The sequence below is a fragment of the Medicago sativa genome, chromosome 6 (genome assembly GCF_051527215.1).
Source record: "Medicago sativa cultivar Bolivia chromosome 6, Bolivia_mono, whole genome shotgun sequence".
Classification (NCBI taxonomy): Eukaryota; Viridiplantae; Streptophyta; class Magnoliopsida; order Fabales; family Fabaceae; genus Medicago; species Medicago sativa.
In genome coordinates this window covers 62,638,434-62,662,912 of record NC_140754.1, presented here as the reverse complement: position 1 = coordinate 62,662,912, position 24,479 = coordinate 62,638,434, and the positions used below count along the sequence as shown (strand labels likewise).

The following is a 24,479-nucleotide window of genomic DNA, read 5'->3' as shown; positions in this document are numbered from 1 at the left end:
CATAAAAACATTCCATAACATTTGCATGGCAAGCATTAACATCAATCGATACAATACACGGTACCTTAGAACTAATGTCTTAATCGTAGTAACACTTAACATAAAACCTTAACTTCTTCCTCTACGAATAGCTTATCTCATAACTTTGTCGCCACGCGCAACCCTTCAAACATTAGAACCTTGTCCACTCTGGCATTCACATCTTGGACTTCATCCTCATACTACTACCCCTGAAAGCTTACGGATTCCGTCAACATATGTCGACTTCTCCTTATCTTGTAGCCTTATACCTACGTTCCAGAATACAATTCTTTTCTATACCACAATCTAATTCCATCATCGACTCATACCGAAGTCTCGGGTCAAACTCTGATATTTCCAAATTCTTCACTTTCGGGTATACATAGCATCATTAACATCTCACCCTACGTGCCGGAACAATCCATCTTAACGTTGCTTTACATTCCCGACAGACTCCAAACTTCGACTGCTTAGTTCACCGGCCACCTTCTGGCACGATTGACTTCTTACTAATACTCACTCCGAGTTCATACTTCTCGGTTCTTCTTCATCACATACTTCGTACCTCCTGGGTTCTATTCATCTCTCAGGTATCCATAATCGTCGAATGCTAATTTGAGTTGATCAGGCTCAACTAACAGCGACAATCAGAACATTTACCTGGAACCCAATGGTCCCACTTCCTTAATTGTAACTTAATGACCCATGGCATGATCTGAATCGTCCTGCTCTGATACCAAATGTAACGCCCATACTGGATACATTAAAATTTACAACAAATAAAATTTCGTATGAATATCTTATACATCCATGAGCGTTCATACATCAAGAATAACTTAACTCGTCTAAAACATAATAAATACATTCCTTGAAATCCATATCATCCTGCAGCGGGTACGAACGAGCACTTGCTGAAGCATCCATACGGCTACTAGCTTGCCATAACCATCTGTTTATCTGAAACAAATAAGGATCGGGATGAGACATAATGTCTCAGTGAGTTCCACCTAACCCTAGGCTATAGGTAACCTCGGGGAAACCTACGGTCACCACGTGCCTACAATACAACTTGGCGGTTGATTATACGTGTGTGGGGACTTGCATACTTAGACGGTCGTGCATACTAGGGCCGTCATAAATTCATCTTATTGTCATAGGTCTTACTAAATGCATTCGAGGCCTTATTGTCATCTTATTGTCATAGGTCTTATTGTCATGGTGGTTAAAGGGAACCTAATACCGCTATGCCAACAATCGCTAAATGCATTCGAGGCCTAAACATAACATATTCATGACACGGTCCTAAACCGTACGATTAGGGAAACCTAAGATCGTCATCGGCATAACATTTATATCTTTCTCTATTCCGTATACTTATGCGCGTCTAGCATCATATCATAATCATAATCATATTCATACATAAATGTTAGCGTTGAACAAACATATTATCATAATTCATTTTACGGAGAGCCCCGGGGTGGAGTAATCCCGAGCACAATCCCATATATAACCGATGAAGACCTATCTAAGGTAGCATCAGAATCCCTCAATATTGTGTGGGCCCTCCCCTTGAGGAGCTTATCCCGTTCTCACGACACCTACATTTACTTACTCATCTACCACGGATCCTTAAACGATCCTATTGTGTTAAACTACACATATATCATAGTCTAAGTCATACATACATAAAAGGTTAAACCTATACATACTTGCTCGTTTACCATGGGTCTGTGATCTAACCGTATAACGGCAAACTGCCTTCATATTCGTATTCATACATAGTGAAGGGATTAACTTATCTAATCATGGCTTAACATGTTTGCATGGTCGTTCTTATTCATATGTGAAGAGAATACACTAACGTTTCACGACTTAAGTTACTTAAGACTCATGCATAGCATTCTAATTCTCAGCAAGCTAGGCCGAGGCTCTATGTTCATTCCCTTCCTTAGTTTATCACTACCCGGACATATTGCATATCATCTCACTCTTGCGTATCATTTATTAACAAACATTGTTAATGTCTTGCCATGCATTTCCCTTGTTTAAAACCTTGTTTGAAATTGTACTTTAAACACTTGGAATTGAGGGGTTTCATAGTTTAATAAGGTACTGCAAGTTCGAGCCTCGGATAATCCATGCTGGCCACAAAACGAATTGACAACACATGCTGTGCAGTCAATTTCGCCTGGCCAGCTGTCTTCTCGCCATGGCGAGCTAATGGCGAGCTACTCCAGAGAGCACTGATCCCCAGCTTGCCATGGCGAGCTCTAGCTCGCCTGGCGAACTGTAGCAGTCCAGAATTCTGCAGAAAACGTGATTTTGCATAAAAAACCTCAATTTCAAGCATCATAAGATACCTGGCACTTCCAGAACACATAAAAACAGTTAGAAATGGAATACATGGCATCATTAACATATTTTGGACAATCTATGACACAAGGGGGTTCTATAAAACCTAATCATATACTAGCACCATTCATGTTTTCTCGCACAAGAAATTGCACAACCCAAAGGTGGGATAAGCTATCTAAGAACTCACCTAGCATGATTCTTGTGATTGCTCCAAGTTCCAAGCTCAAGCAAACCAAACCCTAGATTCTTGTTTGTCTTAACTTTCATCCATGCTTTGATCTTGCTAGCCTACAATTACCATCACCACCCTTAAGCTTGTACTACCTTGATTTGCCTTGCAAGGATGTTAATTTGATGCCAAAGGAGAGGGAGAGATCGATGGGTAAAGAGAAGGAGGTGAGAGTTCAAAAATTCTTCAACCTAGAGAAGGAAAGAGCAATAACAAATGAATAATTTTTGGGCCAATTCACTTAAATACCCCTTTGTGGCCAAGTTACCATTATACCCTTCGTCTTAAACGTGTTATACCAACACTGATACTTAACTCGTGCTTGACTGATGTCATAAATAAACAATTTCCATCATACTTACTTTTCAGAACATTAATCCTCTGGCACGTTGGACTGGTAATATTCCATTAACTAACGAGTGGGATATTACACTATCTCTTGGAGGAAAATTGATGTCGATATGTTTCCACCATCTGTCTAACTATTGGTTGCTCATCCATCTCTCGTAGAGTTGACTCCGTTGACGGAAAAGGTCATCGCTGCACCATCCATCACAGTGTTCGTTGTCTATGCATTTGTCGTAAATTTGACTCCAATGACGGCTACCAAGGCTCCATATGTCGCACCTGAAGGGTTTGTTTTTATCTTCATTTTTGTTTCTTAGTTTAACAGTTTTGCGATCTAATGTTATTACATTTTGCATTCATTTAGATCGTCCAAGTCAATAATAGAAGCTAAATGGATGGATAACTTCTCCATCCATCTAGCCTTTATTATTGACGTGGGCAACCTAAAAGCAGAAAAAATATAATAAAATCGGATCCACAAACGTTAAGCTATGAGATAAAAGCATAGAGAGAAGAAACTAAAGTCAAAAACAAAATCTTTCGGCACTACATATTGAGCCTCAGTAATTGTCGCCATCACCTGAGCCGACTCTACGACAGATGGATGAACAACTAGCACTGCGACAGATGGATAAGCAGTGACCATCACCGTCAACGAAGCCGACTCTACAACAAATTAGTGAACAACCAACGTACATGGACAAATGGCGAAGCCGTGAACGTGAGCGGAGCCGGACTTGACGTAACTTTGATAAGAGATAGCAATAAAGAAATGTTTTAGAATTGGTCTGTTGTTTTTTCAGTGATTAGGGTGGAGTTGCAGCGTATAGCTAGCAGTACCAACGCCTTATCAAAGATGAAGCAAGACGCTTGTACAAGGATACACTGACCCTCCTTCCAATGAATCCCCAAAATAGAACAATTAGGCATGTATATTGTACTATGTTACTTATGATTTTGATATTTCAAATTTTTTATTTAAATTTCATACAAATGAGTTTTTTAATTAATAAATTCAATAAATCCATTCTAGTGTCAAAAAGAAAAAACTTATTTTCATCAAAATTAGTAGGGTGTATTGGATTGAGATTTTAAAAAACTACATTGGAAAAAAATAAAATTATTAAAGATTTTAAGATACTTTGTTGGATTGTATTGAGTTTGTGGGATTTTAAAAGACTTTTTACAATGAAGATTTATAACACAAGATTATAAAGGATTTATACAAGATATTTTGAAGATTTCAAAGTACTTCATGGATTCCAAGATTTCCAAAAACATAGTTACATGAGTGAATGATCATTGTCATATGAAAACAACTTATTCTAAAAAGTTTTGCAATATAGCTTATGAAAACTACTTAAAGCATATAGAAAAACAATGTAACATTATTTTATCTTTTGATATAAAAATTAACTTGTGTGAGCTTATACATAAGCACTTATCGTTATAAACAATAACTTATACATAAGCGCTTTGACACAAAAGTCATTTATTGGTAGATAGAGGTGCACTTACAAACAATGTGCATGCTCACATGTGTGTTGGTCGTCCCTGCGGCATAGGCATCGTAGGTATGAATGAGAAGATGTGAATATAAAACATGAACACAAAAGCAAATGTTCCAGTCACTTGTTAAAATCGAAGTTGTGTTGAAATTTGAAACCAACAAGGGTCGGTTTCTAATTTCAAGTAACTTCCACTTTAACAAATGACTGCGAACATTTGCAGTAGTTCACAATCTAAATACATGAGGTTATTTTTGGAGATGAAGGTTGATGTTGTGAAAAACAAAATGGTTCTTTATTTTTGGTGTGAGGGTGTCTTCTATGGCGAATTTTTTTAAGTATAACTCGTTGGTTAAGAGTAGTTCTAGGAATAGGATCTACCAGAGCAAGGAGAGGAACTTGTGTAAGTCTCTCCACCCATACGTTCGGTTACTACTTTTTATAAGACAAAATTGTGACGTTATAGAACTATAATTCTAGACCTTAGGATGGATCAACTAAGTCACTAAAGAAATGTTCAAAACTAAAAGATAAGAAGTAATATTAAGTTTTTTTTTTTTTTTTTGAAAGAAGGAAGTAATATAAGCTATTAGTTTGTTAATATGACCAAGTCAAAAATTTAATTAAATATATCAATTAACTTTTAAATAAATAAATAATTATAACTAACTTTAAAATAAATTCAAAGATAAAAAACACGATATACTTGGTTTGTATTTGCTACGAGTTTGGTTTAAAATCTAAGTTTTTTTTCTTCAGGAAAGACTCATGTGTAAATCTTATCATAAATTCTTGTTAAGATTGATCTACATAGAGTTCTATATAGGCAGATATATCTTTGGTAGATATACAAGGGGTTTGAAGGGGAACATAGAGTCATAGTGTTGGTGCAACCCAAGGATGTCAGGTCTTTTGTTCTCAGTGGTTGTTTCAAAACCTTCATGAGGTGATGTTTTTGTCCTAAACAACAATTAAGTTGAGAAATGTAAAAAAAAGAAAGAATAATTATGCAGAATTGAAGCATTTTTAAAAATGATCTTTTTGTGTATTTACTTACAGGAAGGATTTGGTTGAGAGTAGTGGAATAGGTGATAAGGACTCTGATTTTGATAATGTTTTGGATGTTCTTGGGATACGATTCGGGATTTTTATTGTAGCAGTTTTACTAGCAAGAACATTGTTCCTCCTAAAGACAGTTTTTGGGAAATTTAGGGTGTTTTAGGGAAATTTTGGCTGAAGTTTGAAATGACCTCGAGACAGTTTTTGGTTGTTTTCAAGCAGCACTTGCTAAGGATTTTCTGCTAGCTGTCCTTGTTGATGAGTTAGGTCAACATATGTCACCCGTAGAATACTGCATTTTCCTCATATATCGATCGACTCATGATCTTATCGGTGAGGTGTGCGTTTGTTGTAAGGCTTGCCTGGATACCTTTGAAAGGCATGCAGTTCATTGTAAGGAGTTTTCTGACCGTAAAAAAATGCTTGACTTTGTTAGAGATGTCATATTCAAGGGGACATGGGTATCTCTAAAGAAGGATGCTCCCGTGAACTTCTTGTCTAATCCAATAGATGCAAGATCGACTGTTAGAAAGATCCTCCTGCTATCTTTCCACTCATGTTTAATTTTCTATATACAATACACTTATTTATAAAAAAATTAACATAACTGAGAAGCCAAAGGCATATTTAGAAAGAAAAGGATAACTTACATAAGGGATGGGGAAACTATTGTGATATTATGGAACTAACCACAAGGCTGAAATGGAATGACTCTCTAAATACAAAGCTTGCATATTCAAATGCAATTAGTTTTTGCGTAAGTGATCGGGAAACTATTGTGATATTATGGTATCACTGTTATATTTTTTATGTTTTTACTTTCAATTACTAATAACTTGACCTTCAATCTTACTCAAGCCTACTTTGAATAGCCTTGCTTGCACAGAAAATCATGAAGAAATTTGGTTATCTTCTCCCTATTACTTATTCTTTATCACCAATGCTTTATTTTTAAGTAAAACCAATTGAAAGAGTTCATAGAATTAAAACGGATTCAAGTTTTAAAATCAAAGTGTGGTCGACGCATCGGTGAAAAAATGATCAGATTTATTTTTAGAAGAAATCCAAACCTTGTCCTAAATTTTTAGAACTCATCATAAACTTTTTATGTCATCTGTTTCTTGAGTCTTGACTGATGAAAACCTTAGGGAATAGAGAATTTATATTTACAAAGTGAGTGTTAATATTGGCAAAATAAAGAAATTTCTTTTCCATTTCAAGACAACTATTAAAATGACATAAAGCAATCCAAAGTTTCCAAACTATTTTTAAATTCTTATGTTAAAGGCATGTAAGATCCATCCCTATCATTCTCATGAAAGTACTTAATGTTACTGCAAATAAATTAATACGTATAGATTATCCATTAATATCACGCCATTTTCGTAGTATCAATGACTAGACATTGAGACAACCAACAACAAATGAGGGGGTCAGGTAACAGATCCCATGATATAAATTTCTTCAATCTATCTGTGATTATCTTATCTTATAATAGTAAACATTACTTCCCCCAGCCCCCCAAAAAGTAGCTTTAAAATCTGACTTATAGTTAGTTGGCAGCTTCAATGTGTCACGCCTAACGACCATGATATAAATTTGGCCAACATGCCTGACAGAATTCTTTCTCATTCGTTAACTTTGAAACAAACGATGGTACCTGACATAATAAGAAATTCAAAATGAGCACCATTTTTTCCGAATTTGATTTTGAATATTACTAAGAGCAATCCAAACATAAATAGGGTCTGCTGAACATTGGAGTATATTGGGCATATTTGGTTTTCGATATCATGGTAAATTATAAATGACATGAAGTAATCAACTTCAAAAAGATTATATGGGGGGACATTCCTAGAGAACGTGCTTTAATTGAAAATAAAATCAATGTATAACGATCATTATCATTATGAAATACCAATTTAGCAATATAAATAAGTACATAAACTCATAAAAATTATATATTATTGCAGGCGTGTATATTGCCCAAGGTTTGTAGCGATGTAGTTACGACAAATGTTGCATATAAATTATATCTGAAATTGAACTGCATTAAAAAAATTAATCTAAAAAAACTTACCAGGTAATACAGATGCTTGAGGAGACAAATCTCCATCAAATCCTTCTTGAACTGGCGATGGTGGTTTAAGAGGATCAACATACACAACTGTCACTTTGCATTCTTCAACTTCATAGCCAGATTCTTCTTTAAACTAAATGTAATGATAAAAGAAAACGATTAAATCCTGTAAGATGGGCAGAATACATTCTTAATTTTTTTGTTTGAAAACTCGGAATCCAGCTAAAGAACTAGAGTACACTTAATTCGTCATTTCACGCGTGCAACAATAATGTGATTCTCTAAACTATGTCAAAAAACAATTTGATATTTGTTGTTACCAATTCAGCTGGAGTGATATCTTTCGTGGTTGTTCCAGGCCTTAGAAGTACGCGTTTAATGATATGCGTGTCTCTGGCGGCATTATTTGTAACTACAATGTGAATTGTTAGAAAAGTGAGTATGAAAGAACATAATACGTGACATTATACTACTAATCCCATGCAAACCTTGTTTCAAAAGTTAACAATTCACTTTTAAGGGTAAAAAGTAAGCTATCACAATCATTGTTTCATGTTTGCAATCTTTGTGCTGCCTATTCACATCTTTGTGTTAGGTATGCTTTCAATAAATTTATCCGTTAAAAAAACATTGATTTATTGATCGGTATCTATGAAGCACATAGACACGGATACAAACACCATACATGACACCGACACAAACACGTTGATATCGGAAAAGTGATTTAATTGATGTAATAAAATATTGTCTGTGTCGGACACTGACCCAAGTTGGATAGAGATATCAGTGCTTACTATATCAACAGTTAAGAGGTGTCCAACACATTGACATTGGAAAAATTAATTAATTGATGTAATTACAATCTTTGGATGCTTGTTTCATATAAAATGAAAAGGATCTAAATAAGTTAAGATTCTATGATGATAGAAATAGAGAGAATAAAACCTTGAATAACACAAGACTTCGGTGTATTCATCTGCAACAACACCATCAATATATAAACAAAAATAAAACACACAAATTTACAAACTCAAAAAAATTAAAACATGATTGAAGAATGAAATAATTAGTACCTTGATACGAACGAAATCATCTGAGTTGATAGTCCTTTGCACAGTGCATGAAATGTTCTTTCCCAATTCAACTGTTTCACAAATATCAAAGAATAAGAAATTAGAAGAAAAAACTGAAATTTGTATAAAATAAGTAAAACAAAATTTCCCAAAGCTAAGAGTAAAAATTACATGGAACCCTAAACTCTTGATGACGTGTCACAATATAGCAAGAAGTATCTTCTTCTTGTGATTTCCTTGGGTAACTATCTGTTTGTGATTTCAATTGTTCATAATCCCCATAAAATGGAGAAACAGAATTGGAACAAGGTGGGCAAATGGAAGAAGAAACACTTTGTCCCATTGTTTGTGTTACCAATTGTTGGTTTTCTAGGGTTTGAATGAGAATAACAGAGAGAAATAATGAGCCATTTTATATTTCATGTCCGTATGCGAATGCGTTAGAAAACTCTTTTGGTAATGCTTCTGTTTTTTCTGATTTGGATGTTCAGTACTTTTTTTAGATGATCCAGCATTGCTCCTTCCAAAATTGGACAAGTTTCAGCTTAAGGTTGTTTTCGGTTTTGATCCCACCAGCTGGGTCCGAATGTGCATTTCCAAGCTGTTTTTGAGGTGTTTTGTGTTCTGTCTATATATAGCGCTTCTGTATTCTTTCTTTGACCGGCCTTGTGGAGAACATGTGTTACTAAACTTTTGCTGTTTCAAAGAACAAAATCTAAATTAATCTAAAGATGGTTTTCTGTTACTTTTCTGTTTGTGATCTATTATTGGCCACTGTATTGTTTTTGTTAACTTTTTGTTAGTGAATTAGACAAAGTCATAAATATTATGTGTACAATTTACTTTGATTTGTAAATTTTCTTGCGGAGCAACTTAAACTCTTTTTTTTATTTTTTATTTGAAGAGGCTAAAATGGTATATATTACCAAATCAAAATGTTCTCCCTAGCACAAGGTGTACTAAGGAAGAACAATGAGTCAATACAATATGTACAAACAAAGAGAAAAAGAAAGCAACAGATCTATGTAGTGCCTAACATAGTAAATGGACTAAGCCACCACCCATGATAATTTAATGGAAGAGAGGCACATTTCGCCTTCAACCACGCATAGGAAGTAGCCTTTATTTTATCCACTACTTGCATTGAATATCCTATTGTTTCTTTCTTTCCAGATTTCCCACACGGCAGCAAACCAAATCACCTGAATAATAGAACGCCGAGCCCTAGCCCCGCCACCAGTAAAAGAAAATTGATTAAAATGATCAGCAACAAAACAATTAGGAGTAACAGTATAAATACCAATCCACCTATAAATATAGTTCCAAACAGATCCGAAACTGCTGCAATGCAGAAATAAATGAGAAGAATTTTCCAAAGAACCACATCCAGAAGCACACAACCGAGAGTCAAAATCAATAACCCCACGGCGAAATAAGTTATCCTTTGTAGGTAACCTATCTCGAAACAGGCGCCAAGCAAAAAGCACTACCTTCAACGGGATATCCTTATTCCATAACGATGTCGTCGCCACGGAAGAAGTATTAAGATGTTGGACCGTCGGGAAATGGTAAGCACTACGAACAGAATAAACACGAGAACTCTCCAATGACCAATATCATGTATCCTCTTTGTCAACCTGCAGATTAACATTTTGAAGTAAAAGAGTAAGCTCCCCCAGCTGCTCCTCCTCCCACGCAAGCAACCTCCTCCTCCACCTCCAAGCATCACCCACATACCCCTAACCAAGCTGACACATCTCAGACACAGTCCCCCCTTAAACTCTGATAAATCATATGATCTACTAAACCTGCTTCTAAAAGATACACCACCCACCCATACATCCGACCAGAAAGAAGTAGTAATTTCGTTTCCAATCGAACGCCTACTATTATCAACAAACCAAGGTTCTCTACGCAAAGCGGCAATAACACTCCACCAATGAGAAACCTCACGCCCCCTCCAACACCTGCCCTCCCTCCACACCATAACGAGCTGACAACACCCGACACAACAAACTCTCTCTCTCCATTAACAACCTCCAACACCACATCCCAAATAAAGCTATGTTAAACTCTCTAATTCTCCTTACCCCCAAACCTCCAACCTCCTTACTCCCACAAACAGTGTTCCAATCAACCCAAGATATTTTTTTGTGGTCCTCACTGTTTTATCTTGGTTTTTCGGGTGTCAAACATTGATTACGTTTGAACCTTTTTAACCTTTGATATCTTATTTTTTCTTGGGAAGGGAAAAATAAGAAAAACCCTTGAGAATCGAGGTTCGGGAGTTGTTTTTGCTACGGGAAGGTGTTAGGCACCCATAACGACTATAGTATCCTATAGGAACCGTCTTTACTTTATACGCGCGCGCTTTATTTTTAAATGCTATTTAGAAAAATGATATTTACACCTAAGAGTTTACTAAGTCAAGAATTGGAGGGAGAAGAAGATGTTTGAATTTTGTTTTATTGGACTTGGAGAAGTTTTGACTTCTTGCCTACATACCCTTTTAAGGGATCAAACTCCATGTAGTTCTCTTCCAAAAAATGTTTTTGTTTTCGTTGGTTGATTTTAATTTTGAAAAATGGAATTTTGAAGAATAAGAGAGAGAGGCCTCAAGGGCATAAGATTTGGAAAGTGTGAGGTGGAATTAGTTATTTTGCAAAAGGTCTAAGTATGATTTAGAATTCATTAAAGTTTTTTGTTTAAGAAAACAAAGGGAAAATTCAATGGGATTTTGATCCCAAGGTTTCTTTGGAAAGTTATTTGAGTGAAGTTGTTCATGTTTTTTTTGAACAGCGAATTTTTCTAAGTATCGTGATTCCTAAACATACATCTAAAGCATACATTCCCTAAACATTCATCTAAAGTATCCATGTGATGTGTGTGCATGTGTCGGTGCTTGTATCGGTGTACATCATTAGAGTCCATTGTCCTTTACATATGCCCTAGTTTACATTCTATGGTCTTGCAAGAAATTAAAAGCATAAAGACAATTACAAAATCCCTAGGTCTTTACATACTAGGTCTTGGCAAAATTTAAAGTGCAAGGAATGAAAGCTAAGAATATAAGATGGAGGATGAGATGCTTATGAACGAAACATGAAATGAAAGGATTAATAGCATAAGGCATAATAGACTAGAAATTATAAGCAAAAGAAGCACTAAAAAACTTGACAAGAAGTAACAAAACTCTTAACATAAAAAAGGCAAATATTCCTAAAATTTATCATAATTTCTAAACAAGTATATGACCTATAATCCTCATATCATGCCAATCTTCCAAAGGTTTTATTACAATCAGTAATGTGAGAATTATAAGAACATATTCAAGTCAAGAATTGTGACATATTTTTAGACACATTTGGCACTTTATTTTCACAAACAATTATTTACATGACTTGTAAAACAAGGAACTAACACCACACATCACAAACAGTACCAAATACACTAAACTAAAGGCAAGCATATCACAAAATTGATTCATCAAGTATCAATCATCATGAGACTAAGTATTGGAATCAATTTATACAAAAAAACTTCACCAATATTTGACAAAAGGCACCAATAAATCACAAACAAGATCACCTATTTTTTTATCCATTTTTTACATGTCAAAATATCATAAAAGACAAGTATTAAACATCAAACATAATTGCAAGAAAGTTCACAAGATTTTTAGAACCTTTTTAACAAGATTTTTTAACAAGAAATGAAAAGAAGTGACTTAATGAAGAACAAATTATTTCCTCATATTTTGATCAATGCTTAACATGTAAAACACATCAAAATCCATCAAAAATAACAAGAAAATGATTTGAACATTTTTTAGGAATTTTTTAAAGGTTTTTTTTTGATAAAACAGAGGTGCAAACATCAAGAAGCAGTGTGGGAATAGCAATAAAATCTCAAGAACACAAGGTCTGCGCAGCAAAAGGCCCAAGCCCACACATGTGAACGGATCTTGGATCATCCAAACGCATCAGGAGCGTTGGATCGATCCAGATCAATCTTGACCTAGATCTAACGGCAAAGGTCCTGGTCCAGGGGGTGAACTAGACTGGTTCAAACGAACCGGTCCGGTTCGCACTCCTTTATAAGTACAAAGGACCGGTCCAAAATCATTTCACCTCTTTCTTTCTCTCTCTACGTCTCAGACTTCTCTCCCTTCTCTCTAAAAGTCTGTCGTCTTCTCCGGCGGATTTGACCCCCGCCGGTGAAGATTTCAGTGACGGAACCCTAATCTTCTCCGATCTACATGGATCTAAACCCTAAACTACTCTATTTTTTATGCTGATTTCAAATATGAGCTTAGATTCGAAGAATAAACAGTGAATCTTCGTAGATCTACATTTTAGGGTTCGGCTTCAAATCTTTTTCAATCTTTTTCAATCTTTTTCAAACGAACAAGTCTCAGAACTTGTTAATCTACTTCGATTCACCGTTTATTTACGTTTGTGGACCTTCGTTGAGCTTTTGCGATGAAAAACGAAGAAGTTTTGGTGATTACCTGGTTTTGATCGGAGATTCGAACGAAAAGATCCTTAAGAATGCTTCAGATCCTTCTGGTAAGTGCTTGAACCGAAAATAAATCGGTTATTCTCTTCTTCTTCTTCACTGATGTGATTCTGCTTCGTTTTCACTTCAATTCTTCTTCTTCTCTTTTCGAACACTGTGATCGAATGAATTTATTACTTTGGTGACGAATTCATGCTGGAATTGCAGTGATTTTGGTTCGGTGATGAAGATTCAGATTTGAATCTCTGAGAACTTTGCGAAATTCACTCCAATTTGGCTTAATTTGTGATTCTGGAAAATTAGGGTTTGATGAATGTTCTTGGTGATTTCTGAAAACAGTTATGATCTTGATCCTGGATTCTGGAGAGAGAATTGTGGAATGGTGTTTGTGATGTGGCGTGTTGTGAATGGAATCTGTTATTGTGCATTGATGAGTTGGCCTTTATATAGGTGACAAGTGTGATGTTTTGGCCAATGAGCTTGTGACATGTGGACTTGAACTTGGCTTTGCTGCGTTTTAAGACTTGGGACCTTTCTGCAATTCTTGAAACTTTGGGACTGACCTGCAATTTTAAAAAAAAAGGACTGGACTGCAAATTTTTTAAGACTTAAAGGACTGAAGTGTAAATTGAAAAAGATTTTAAAAGGAAAATAAAAATGGGAAAAAGGACTAAAGCGCCATTATTAGAAATTGAAGGACTAAAAAGAAAAATAACAAAAGGACTAGAATGAAAATAAAAGGAAAATAGGGGCTAAAATAAAAATAATAAAATTTGGTTAAAATTTGGTAATTTTGAAATAAACGTATAGTGAAACAAATAAAAAACACAAAAAGGACTAAAATAAACCAACTACTAAATGAGGCACTTTAAAGTAACCTCTCTCTGTCAAAATTTCATGTGAAATGACCAAAATGCCCCTAGGGACTAAACTGACTCAAAATGACTCAGATGCAATTTTTGAAATGAATTTTGACATGAATTAAAGCAAGGACTTATACAAACCAATTGAAAAGACTCAGAGACAATTTTCAGGGATTAAAATGAATTTGAATGCACGAAATGACTAAAATACCCTTTTTCATGAATTTTGTAAATAATATTGAAATAGAATGCAGAGAAAGATGCAATTGATCAGAGACAATTTCAAATGACTTGGAATGCAAGAAAGACACTTTTAGATGACTTGAAATGCAAGAAAACATAGACAAATACACAGTTGAAAAGATTTTTAAAGCTAAATTGGGAGATAAAGCTGAGTAAAATATCAGTGTAAAACAATAGCAAATTGGCAATCTTTCAAGAGTAATAGACATATATTAAAGATGGAAAGACATTTTGAGCAAGTATTTTTAGGTCCAAAATTAGGGTATAACAACTGCCCCTATTTAAGTTTCTTTGTCCGGAGGGTCAAGAGACGAAGTCTTTGATCTGACGGGACGGAGATACTTAAATATTAACATTTGCACTGTTTTTGGACATAAAAATACGCTCTAACATTTTCAAACACATGGATGCCATGCAACATTTCGATTATGAATGCAAGACAAACAACTGGGGTCTACAAGACATGTCACATCACTAGGGATCTAGGTAGACATTGACAGGGTAGACAAACTAGGAGACAAAAGATAGGTACAAGTTGTTCTTTGGATCGAACTAGCCACTTGACCATGTAATACAAACAGAAGACGAGTACAAGCTGTTCTTTGGATCGAACTTGCTACTTGACTGGGGATAGAGGTATAAGACAGGTACAAGCTGTTCTTTGGATCGAACTTGTCACTTGACCCGAAACATAGACATATAGGCAGATACAAGCTGTTCTTTGGATCGAACTTGCTACTTGATCAATAACACAAACAGACAGACAGGTACAAACTGTTCTTTAGATCGAACTTGCTATTTGACCTAGAGGCATAGACAAGAATTTGATACAAGCTGTTCTTGGGATCGAACTTGCTGCTTGATCACTATCACAACATATAGGCAGGTGCAAACTGTTCTTTGGATCGAACTTGTCGTTTGACCCATAACAAAACATAAGCAGGGTACAAACTGTTCTTTGGATCGAACTTGTCGTTTGACCGGAAACATAGGCATGTAAGCAGGTACAAGCTGTTCTTTGGATCGAACTAGCCACTTGACCAATAACAAGACATATAGCAAGATACATTGAAGGTTTGATTTAACAAGATACAAATTGAGGGTAGACTGACATTGACTGGATTTGAAGATAGACATGACCATTTTTGTTGGCCCAAAAGCAAATTGAGAGTGGATTAACATTGATTGAGACATTGAATTGAATTGAAAGTTGATATTGCAAGAGATATTGAAAGTTGAAAGTAGTCAGAGACACAGACATATACATGATATTGAATTGAGAGTTTGACAGAGACATAGACGTAGACATAGATATAGACATATACATTGGATTGAGAGTTGAAATTGAATTGAATTGGAAGTTGAGGTTGAGCTAAATTGAAATTGAGATTGGAAATGCAACATGTATGTATGGTATAACAATATTATCAAATGTATGAGCACATAGAATGATTATGCATGTATGAATGCTTGGAAATCGATGATTGGTTTACAACTTTGGCAGAGAATTTTCGCAGAGACAGACAAAACATTGGAAGATTGGGCACGTGGTGGCTCGTGCTATAACATATACACACAGGAATCCTCCTTAGAGAGACCATTGTTGAGAGATGTATCGAAACCATGGCTGAGGGCAATATCTCACATTACACATACAAAACTTGTAAAAGAGGGACCTTTGGAAGATTCTTTGATACAGGTCGCCATTGTTAGGCGTGTCAGTGCTGGGCAAACATTGGATGTTCGCATCTGTGGTCAATGCTTTTCATATCATTTTCATTCTTCAATCCCATTTTTGCCTGAACCGCCCTTTCGGGTTTTCGATTCACCGGGAATAAATTCTTTTCATTGCCCCATTTTTGCCTGAATTGCCTTCACAGGTTGTCAATCAGCGGGGTGCTCATTTTTGCCTAAGCCGCCCTTTCGGGTTTTCAACTTAGCGAGCTTTTCATTTGCATTTTTCAAATTTTCATTCTGTTTTTTCATTCTTGTCATTGACCACAGATCATCCTGGGGAACAACCTGCTTGTAACATGTATTGGAATAGACATTGACACACATTTATTCATGCATGTTTCACTGGAATGTACCCTATTGCTCAGGTTTGTTTTCAAAATAGACAGAAAAAAGGTTTTTCAATTTTCAAAGATGTTTGTTTCAGACGTTGACATTATCAAAATGGAAAGAAAATATTTTGTATATTAGCATTGAAAGTAGAAAGAAAATAGAGTTTCAAACAATAGCACAGGCTCAAATTGATGTAGAAGAGTGAGAGTCAGCCAAAGACATAACTCCACGGATTTACAAAGCTTGGAACATGGTAATTTTATTGGTTGGTGGTACATTGAACACGATGACCACTACATTTCATAGAAATTTTGAATTCTCAGGTACAGAAGCTTCTGATGAAGACGATCACTGACAGCAGTAGATGCCCCAAGAGGTGATGGTGATTTGCCAGATATAGTTACTTGTCTTTTACTATCAATCTCATTTTTGCATGAACCGCCCTTTCGGGTTTTCGGCTCATCGAGACGCACATTTTTGCCTGAGTTGCGTACAATCTCAGCGAGCTTTTCATATTCATTTTTTTTTGTCCCTAACTTTTGCCTGGATTGCCCTTTCGGGTTTTCGATCCACCGGGAAGCGCATTTTTGCCTAGGCCGCCCTTTTGGGTTTTCGACCTACCACGCTATTCTTTTCACATTTTTAGACAAAGTATTTCTTGACTATATCGGCATTTACAGGGTTCGGAAGTTCAACACCATCCATGTGTGTAAGGATCAAAGAACCACCAGAGAAAGCCTTCTTGACAACATAAGGTCCTTCATAGTTAGGTGTCCACTTGCCCCTTGGGTCGGGTTGCTGGCTTATCCTTCTTTTCAATACAAGTTCGCCTTCCTTGAATTCTCGAGGTTGGACTTTCTTGTCAAAAGCATTCTTCATTCGTACTTGATACAACTGCCCATGGGCCATAGCATCCATGCGTTTCTCTTCAATCAAATTCAACTGGTCATACCGACTTTGACACCATTCAGCCTCAGTTAATATTTCTTCCATGATCACTCGTAGAGATGGAATCTCCACTTCCAGAGGGAGAACTGCTTTCATGCCATATACCAGAGAAAAAGGCGTTGCCACGGTTGAACTGCGCACCGTAGTACGGTAACTATGCAAGGCAAAAGGTAGCATCTCATGCCAGTCTTTGTAAGAAGTGACCATCTTTTGAACAATCTTCTTGATATTCTTGTTAGCAGCCTCAACTGCACCATTCATCTGAGGTCTATAAGGAGAAGAGTTGTGATGTTCAATCTTGAATTCTTCAGATAAAGCTTGCATCATGCTATTGTTCAGATTGGAACCATTGTCAGTGATGATCTTGTTGGGAACACCGTATCGACAGATGATGTTATTTTTGATAAACTTGACGACTACTTGCTTGGTCACATTAGCATAGGAAGCAGCCTCAACCCACTTGGTGAAATAGTCAATTGCCACTAGAATGAAACGATGTCCGTTAGAAGCTTTTGGCTCGATTCTTCCGATCATGTCGATGCCCCACATAGAAAAAGGCCATGGGGAAGATATAATATTGAGGGCGTGTGGAGGCATATGAATCTTGTCAGCATAGATTTGACATTTGTGGCATCTCTTGGCATGTCTGTAGCAGTCACGCTCCATAGTCATCCAGTAATAGCCGGCTCTTAACAGTTTTCTTGACATAATGTGACCTGTAGCATGGGTCCCGAAGGTGCCGTCATGTACATCGTGCATTAATTTCTCAGCTTCTTGTTCATCAACACATCTCAATAAGACCATATCATAGTTCCTCTTGTATAGGATTTCTCCATCCAGAAGGAATCTGCTAGCCCATCTCCTCAAAGTCTTCTTATCCCTATTGGAGGCACCAGGTGGATATTCATGATTCTGCAAGAACTGTTTGATATTATAATACCAAGGTTTTCTATCATTCACATCTTTATCAGCCTGATCTGGCATATTTTCAATAGTAAACACATGAGCGTGTCTATCAAGACGTTGTACTTTGATTACGGGCACATCATTCCAGTGATTCACACGAAACATGGAAGACAGAGTAGCAAGGGCATCAACCATCTGGTTTTCATCCCGAGGGATATGGTGCAACTCAACCTTGGTGAAGTATGTCAACAGACGTCTTGCATAGTCACGGTAAGGGATTAGCTTCTCATGATGGGTCTCCCATTCACCTTTTATCTGATTAATGACGAGTGCAGAATCTCCATAGATGTCAAGATGTTTAATTCTCATATCAATGGCTTCTTCAATTCCCAAGATGCATGCCTCATATTCAGCCACGTTGTTCGTGCATTCAAAAGTGATTCGAGCAGTGAAAGGAATGTGGTGCCCTTGCGGAGTTACAATAATGGCCCCAATCCCTTTACCATAAGCATTGACAGCACCATCAAATACCAATCCCCATTTGCTATTTGGATCCGGCCCTTCATTGATCAGTGGTTCTTCGCAGTCTTTTGCTTTTAGATACATAATCTCTTCATCAGGGAAATCAAACTTGATCGGCTGGTAATCATCAAGAGGTTGACAAGCAAGATGCTCAGCAAGGATACTTCCTTTGATTGCTTTCTGAGCTTTATACACAATATCATATTCAGACAAAAGCATTTGCCAACGTGCAATCTTTCCAGTAACAGCAGGCTTTTCAAAGATGTACTTGCTTGTGTACATGAATATGTCTTGGTTGTCACAGTAATATTGTTGAGAATAATAAATAACCATCTTTTTGGGTGGAAGAGTCGCCTAACACAGTGCCAGTAACTTACCATCTTATATTATTAAGTGTTTGAAGTTCTGATAGATTGACCACATTTATCGTCAAGAAAAATCTATTATATTCTAGGGAGTTGTGCAATATCTTGAAGATAATTCCTTAATTTAGTTACTATGTGATGTCTTAGGTATTATATTACGATATACTTTTTTGCAGGTTTATCATCTTCCAATCATTCGCAACAACAAGATATTGTGTTTTGCTCCTTCAAAAATAAAATATTGTGTATTGCTTGCACAATTGATTAATGATTTAGCTAAATAGTAATTTTGTCTGAAGAAGGTTAGGTGGGTTTAAATAATATTGTAAATCTATGGACGTGAGTTTGTAAGATAGATACTCAAATGGTCATTTTAATGTCATTTATGCACATCAACATTAACAGATTTTGTATCATTTTAATGTGATTTATGCGACTTTCAATTACATAATCTCTGCATTTTACTGTTATTTATGCGGCTTCCTATTACAGAATCTCCACATTTTAATGTCATTTATGTGCATTCCTTTTACATAATTTTCTTCAGTTTAATGACATTTATGCCTTTCCGTTATAAGTTCATACTTTTTAATGTCATTTATGCGTTTTCTCTGTACATAATTTTTGCATTTTAATGTCATTTTTGCAACTTTCTGTTACAGAATTTGGTCACTTTAATGTCATTTATGTGTCATCTAATTCATTTTAATGTTATTTATGAGCCTTCCTATAACATGATTTATGCATTTTACTATCATTTATGTGTTTTTCCATTATAAAAATGTTGACTTTAAATGTCAGTTATGCGTCTTTCCATTTTCGAATTTATGTTTTGTATTGTCTTTTTTGCGCTTTTATATTAAATAATATTTGTATTTTAATGTCATTTATGTGCATTTCTTTTACATAATTTTCTTTAGTTTAATGTCATTTACACACCTTTCCGTTACAAGTTCATTCATTTTAATGTCATTTAGGTGTTTCCCCCCATGGTTTATGTATTTTAATGTCATTTATGTGTATTTCTGTTACAGAACTTTGTCATTTAAGCGCTTTTTTATTATTAACTTCAAACATTTTAATGTCTTTTATGCGCAATCGCATTATCGAATTTCGTATCATTTTAATGTGATTTATGCGGTTTTCCATTATATAATCTCTGCGTTTTAATGTCAAATATATGTGTTCTCGTTTCAAAAGTTATGTGTATTAATGATATTTATGCGCATTCCCTTTACAAAATCTCCGCATTTTAATTTCATTTACGTGTTTTCCCATTGTAAAAATTTTGACTTTTAATGTCAATTTTGCGCCTAACGTTTCAAAAAACTTTCTCTTTAATGTCATTTATGCGTTTTTACATTAAAGATTTCTTATTTTATTTTAATGTCATTTAAGTGCATTCCTTTTACGGAATCTTCTTTACGGAATCTTCTTTTACGGAATCCATAGAGTACTTACCCATTAATTCTTCTATTTTTACCGGACCCAACTCTTGCTTGCTTGCTTCTAGTTGCTTCACACAATCACTTACTTCAAGATCTTCATCATCTCCACATCTTGCTATAGAATTCACAATTGCACGTACAAGAGGTTGTGTTGGTTGATGTTCACAAGAGTCATCTTTAACTATTTCTTCAACAATGTCAATCCGGTAACACTTGGGATTTTCATCTTTGTGCTTCATGGCCTCAAATATATTAAACACTACTTGCTCCTTATGGAATCTCAACATTAGCTCTCCTTTCTCAATGTCAATCAAAGCACGGCCAGTTGCAAGGAAAGGTCTTCCTAGAATGAGTGGCATATCCTCATCTTCAGCCATATCTAAGATCACAAAATCTGCTGGAAACACCAAGTCATTAACCTTGACTAGCACATCTTCAAGCACACCGAAAGGATAAGAGATTGACCGATCAGCTAAAGTAATGGTCATTCTTGTTGGTTTTGGTTCCCCACACTTAAGCTTCTTCATCATTGAAAGAGGCATCAAGTTGATACTTGCTCCCAAGTCACATAAAGCTCTACCAATGTCTACCGGTCCAATTGAACAAGGGATAGTGAAAGCACCAGGATCCTTCAGCTTAGGTGGTAGCTTCTTTTGAAGAATAGCACTATAATTTTCAGAAAGTGCTATGTTCTCATCATCCTTAGGCTTCCTTCATTTAGTCAACAAGTCTTTCATGAACTTAGCATATAACGACATTTGATCAAGAGCTTCGCCGAAAGGAATATTCACCTGAAGTTGTGAGAAAAGTTGCATGAACTTCTTGAATTGACCTTCATCCTTTTCTTTCTTCTTTGAAAGATGTGGGTATGGAAGCTTCACATATGATGGAATAACCTGCGGTTTGTCTCCATCCTTCAATATTTGACTCTTCGTCTTCCTCAAGATTGAATCTTCATCAATTAACTTCTCACTTTTTTCTCCCTCTATTTTTTTCTTCCTTTCGTTTTCAACTATTCCGTGATCATTGTCTTTTTCAACTACACCCTCATTATTTTTTTCAACTTCACCATTCTCCTCCACCTCAACTACATCATCAACCTTCTTTGGAGCTTTTGGAACTAAAGGTGTCAAAACCTTTTTGTTCCTCAATTCAATAGCATTACAAGACTCATTCGTAGGGTTGTCTTTAGTGTTACCTGAGAATCTGCCTTTACTTTGTTCAGCCAATTGCTTAGCTAATTGCCCCAGTTGAATTTCAAGCATCTTCCTAGAAGCTTCATTGTTCTTTCTTTCAGCTTCTTGACTCTTTTTCATCTCTTCAAAGTTGCCTTGAGTCATCTTCATGAAGTTCATCATAGTTTCCTCAAGAGCTGATGGCTTTCTTTGTTGTTGTTGAGGAGGAGTAAGCATCTGAGAATTCAAAGCGTTGTTATTCGAGTAGCTTAGATTGGGATGCTTGTTGATTCCTGGAGTGTAGTACTGATTTTGCCTTTGATATCATCCCATGTAGTTAGCTTCTTCACTAGAACCTTCTGGTACACATTCACCATTGGGATGTTCTTCACCACATAGGTCACATTTGATTGCAGCCACTTGTTGTTGCTTATGAGCCCAAGTGAAGCCTTGAAACTCCTTAGTTAGAGCTTCGATTTGTTTGTTCATAGCTGCTTGGTTAGCAAGGATAGCAGTTTGTTCACTCACCCCAAACACTCCTCTTTCTTTCTTTTTCGCTTCAGCACGATACTCATTTCCAGCCATGTTTTCTATCAAAGCTTGGACTTCATGATCAGTTTTGCTCTTGAGACTACCTCCCGCGGAAGCATCTAAGAACATTCTAGTGTTTGGTGTTACCCCCTGAGTGAAGATTTGGAGGTATTGTTTCTCGGTGAACTCATGATTAGGGCATCTCTTAAGAAGCAAATTGAATCGCTCCCAAGCATCATATAATGATTCACCTTCTCCTTGCTTGAAGTTAGAGATCTCCATCTTCTTTTCCCAATATTTAGACATAGGGAAATATTTCTCCAAGAACTTCAGCTCTAACTCTTCCCATGTTTGGACAGTCCCGTTTGGTATTGTTAACAACCAATCTTTTGCTCTTCCCGTCAAGGTGAAAGGAAATAGCCTTAGTTTCTTTTGTGCTTCAGTCACGGTGGCTGGTTGCACACAAAACTCGCAAGTTTCAGCAAAGCAGCTCAAGTGTTCATGAGGACTCATAGCTTCAGTCCCATCGAATTGCTTGTCCCTCAAACCGTTGAGGACAGTTGTCTTGATGTCGAAAGCTACGGGGTTAGCTGGTTGAAAAGTGTGGGTCAGTTGACCGCGATGAGTGGCTAACCCGTAGTCTCCTAGCTTAGGTCTCGGTGGTACAACTCCTTCACCTTCCATAGTTGCAGATTTAGGTGAAGAGATCGTTTCAGATTCAGTTGAGAGTGGCTCCGGTATTTGTTCTCGAACACCCGGTGGAACGGACTGAGCTAACCTTTGCGACCGGACAGCTTTCCGAAGTGCTCTAGCAATTCTTTCAATTTCCGGATCGTACTCTAAGTCGTCTGAACTCTGTTTACCTCGCATAAACAGCAAAATACATTAGTAGCACTGCACAACGCAAAGTAATCAAGTGAATATGAAAACAGAAAAAAAATAAAAATTAACAACAGAAAATTAAATTGCAAAAACCCTAAATTATAACGTAATTGCCTTGTTGAAATAATTCAACATTCCCCGGCAACGGAGCCAAAAACTTGATAGACGTTTGGCAAGTGCACCAAATACTATCGAAGTAGTAAAATTATCGATCCCACAAGGACTGTTTTTAACTTCAATAATTCAATTGCGTTATAGAAATAGGATGTATAAAATTTATTTTGTTTTGCCACTAGGCAGTAGATTTGGTTTGATTTTAATTAAATCAAGAAACAGAAAATAAAGATTTGTTAAGAAAATATGAGAGAAAGATGAGATCAGATCCGTCGAATCCTCTAAGTTCCCCTAATTGGTCTACTGCACCTATTTGTTATGAATCCTCTTCTAATTTACGATGATTAACAAAATATCCCTAATCAATCCCTTGAGTTAGGACCCTCTTCTTAAACTACAGCCCCTAATTCCTTAGGTGGTCTAATAATTCTTGAAGGTTTTACCGAACGTTAACCTATTATCACTAACAAACGATTATCTATTCCTAGACTAACCCTGTTTATTAGAACAATTCAATTAGGTCTAAGTTGAAAGCCATGGTCAGTGGTCATTCATTCTCACGAAATCAAGTTATATGTGATCAAGATATAAAAAGCATTAAGAACAATTGAATTGAATAAACTAGAATTGAATTCATAAACAAAATAGAGTTTCACAGCAACATGTGTCAATTAGGGTTACAAAGATTCATCTCGGATCTAATCTCTAAGAGATTTAGCTACTCATAATTGAGTTTACAAATAGCATAATCAATGAAATAATTAAAACATACATGAATTGGTAAAAGGTTGAAGAAATCGCCCTTCTAGCCGTCTCCGATGTCTCAAAATCGCACTTTGCTCTCAAAAATCGTAACCCCTGTTCTTCAGCTTGAGTGCAGTATTTATAGAAGTCATGGGCCTGACCCGTCAAAATCGCGCCGCGCCATGTATATAGGCGTGCCGCGATTTCCCTCAAACAGGGAGGATGTAATTTTGCTTCAAAAATCGCAGCACGGCTTGAAATTGGCGTGGCGCGATTTCCTTCGAACAAACTTCAATATTTAAGCTTTTTGCACTCCAAAACAGTATAAATTGCATGAGAACTCTATCAAAATGTCACAATGAGTCCTAAAAATTACGTAATGACAGCATGTCATCATGTCCTAACATACATTTGCTTGCAATATCATTTCATACATAACATAATAGTGTGTAACAAACAATTATCTGAGTTCGTTTTACG

The 24,479-nt window shown here is 36.2% G+C and overlaps 1 protein-coding gene, 1 long non-coding RNA gene and 1 other non-coding gene across 3 annotated transcripts; 1 reads left to right on the top strand and 2 right to left on the bottom strand.

The window, feature by feature from the left end:
- Positions 1-790: 790 nt before the first annotated feature.
- LOC146916175 (uncharacterized) lies at positions 791-4,589 on the bottom strand. Its single transcript, XR_015013945.1, has 2 exons — positions 4,472-4,589; positions 791-978 (listed from the first exon to the last, which is right to left on the bottom strand). It is a non-coding gene; the product is annotated as an uncharacterized LOC146916175 (long non-coding RNA).
- Positions 4,590-6,851: 2,262 nt separating this feature from the next.
- LOC146916174 (vesicle-associated protein 1-1-like) lies at positions 6,852-9,267 on the bottom strand. Its single transcript, XM_085718327.1, has 6 exons — positions 8,845-9,267; positions 8,674-8,744; positions 8,546-8,576; positions 7,921-8,012; positions 7,601-7,733; positions 6,852-7,180 (listed from the first exon to the last, which is right to left on the bottom strand). The coding sequence occupies exons 1-6, from the start codon at positions 9,014-9,016 to the stop codon at positions 7,149-7,151; spliced, it is 531 nt and encodes a 176-aa protein (XP_085574453.1). The 5' UTR covers positions 9,017-9,267; the 3' UTR covers positions 6,852-7,148.
- Positions 9,268-22,443: 13,176 nt separating this feature from the next.
- Positions 22,444-22,549, top strand: LOC146916173 (small nucleolar RNA R71). Its single transcript, XR_015017235.1, has one exon. It is a non-coding gene; the product is annotated as a small nucleolar RNA R71 (small nucleolar RNA).
- Positions 22,550-24,479: the final 1,930 nt, after the last annotated feature.

Coding starts and splice junctions, on each gene's coding strand:
- LOC146916174 (XM_085718327.1), bottom strand. CDS start 9,016: ATGGGACAAAGTGTTTCTTCTTCCATTTGCCCACCTTGTTCCAATTCT. Junction 8,577..8,673: donor ATGATTTCGTTCGTATCAAG/GTACTAATTATT, acceptor GTGTTGTTGCAG/ATGAATACACCGAAGTCTTG. Junction 7,734..7,920: donor ATATCACTCCAGCTGAATTG/GTAACAACAAAT, acceptor CATTACATTTAG/TTTAAAGAAGAATCTGGCTA.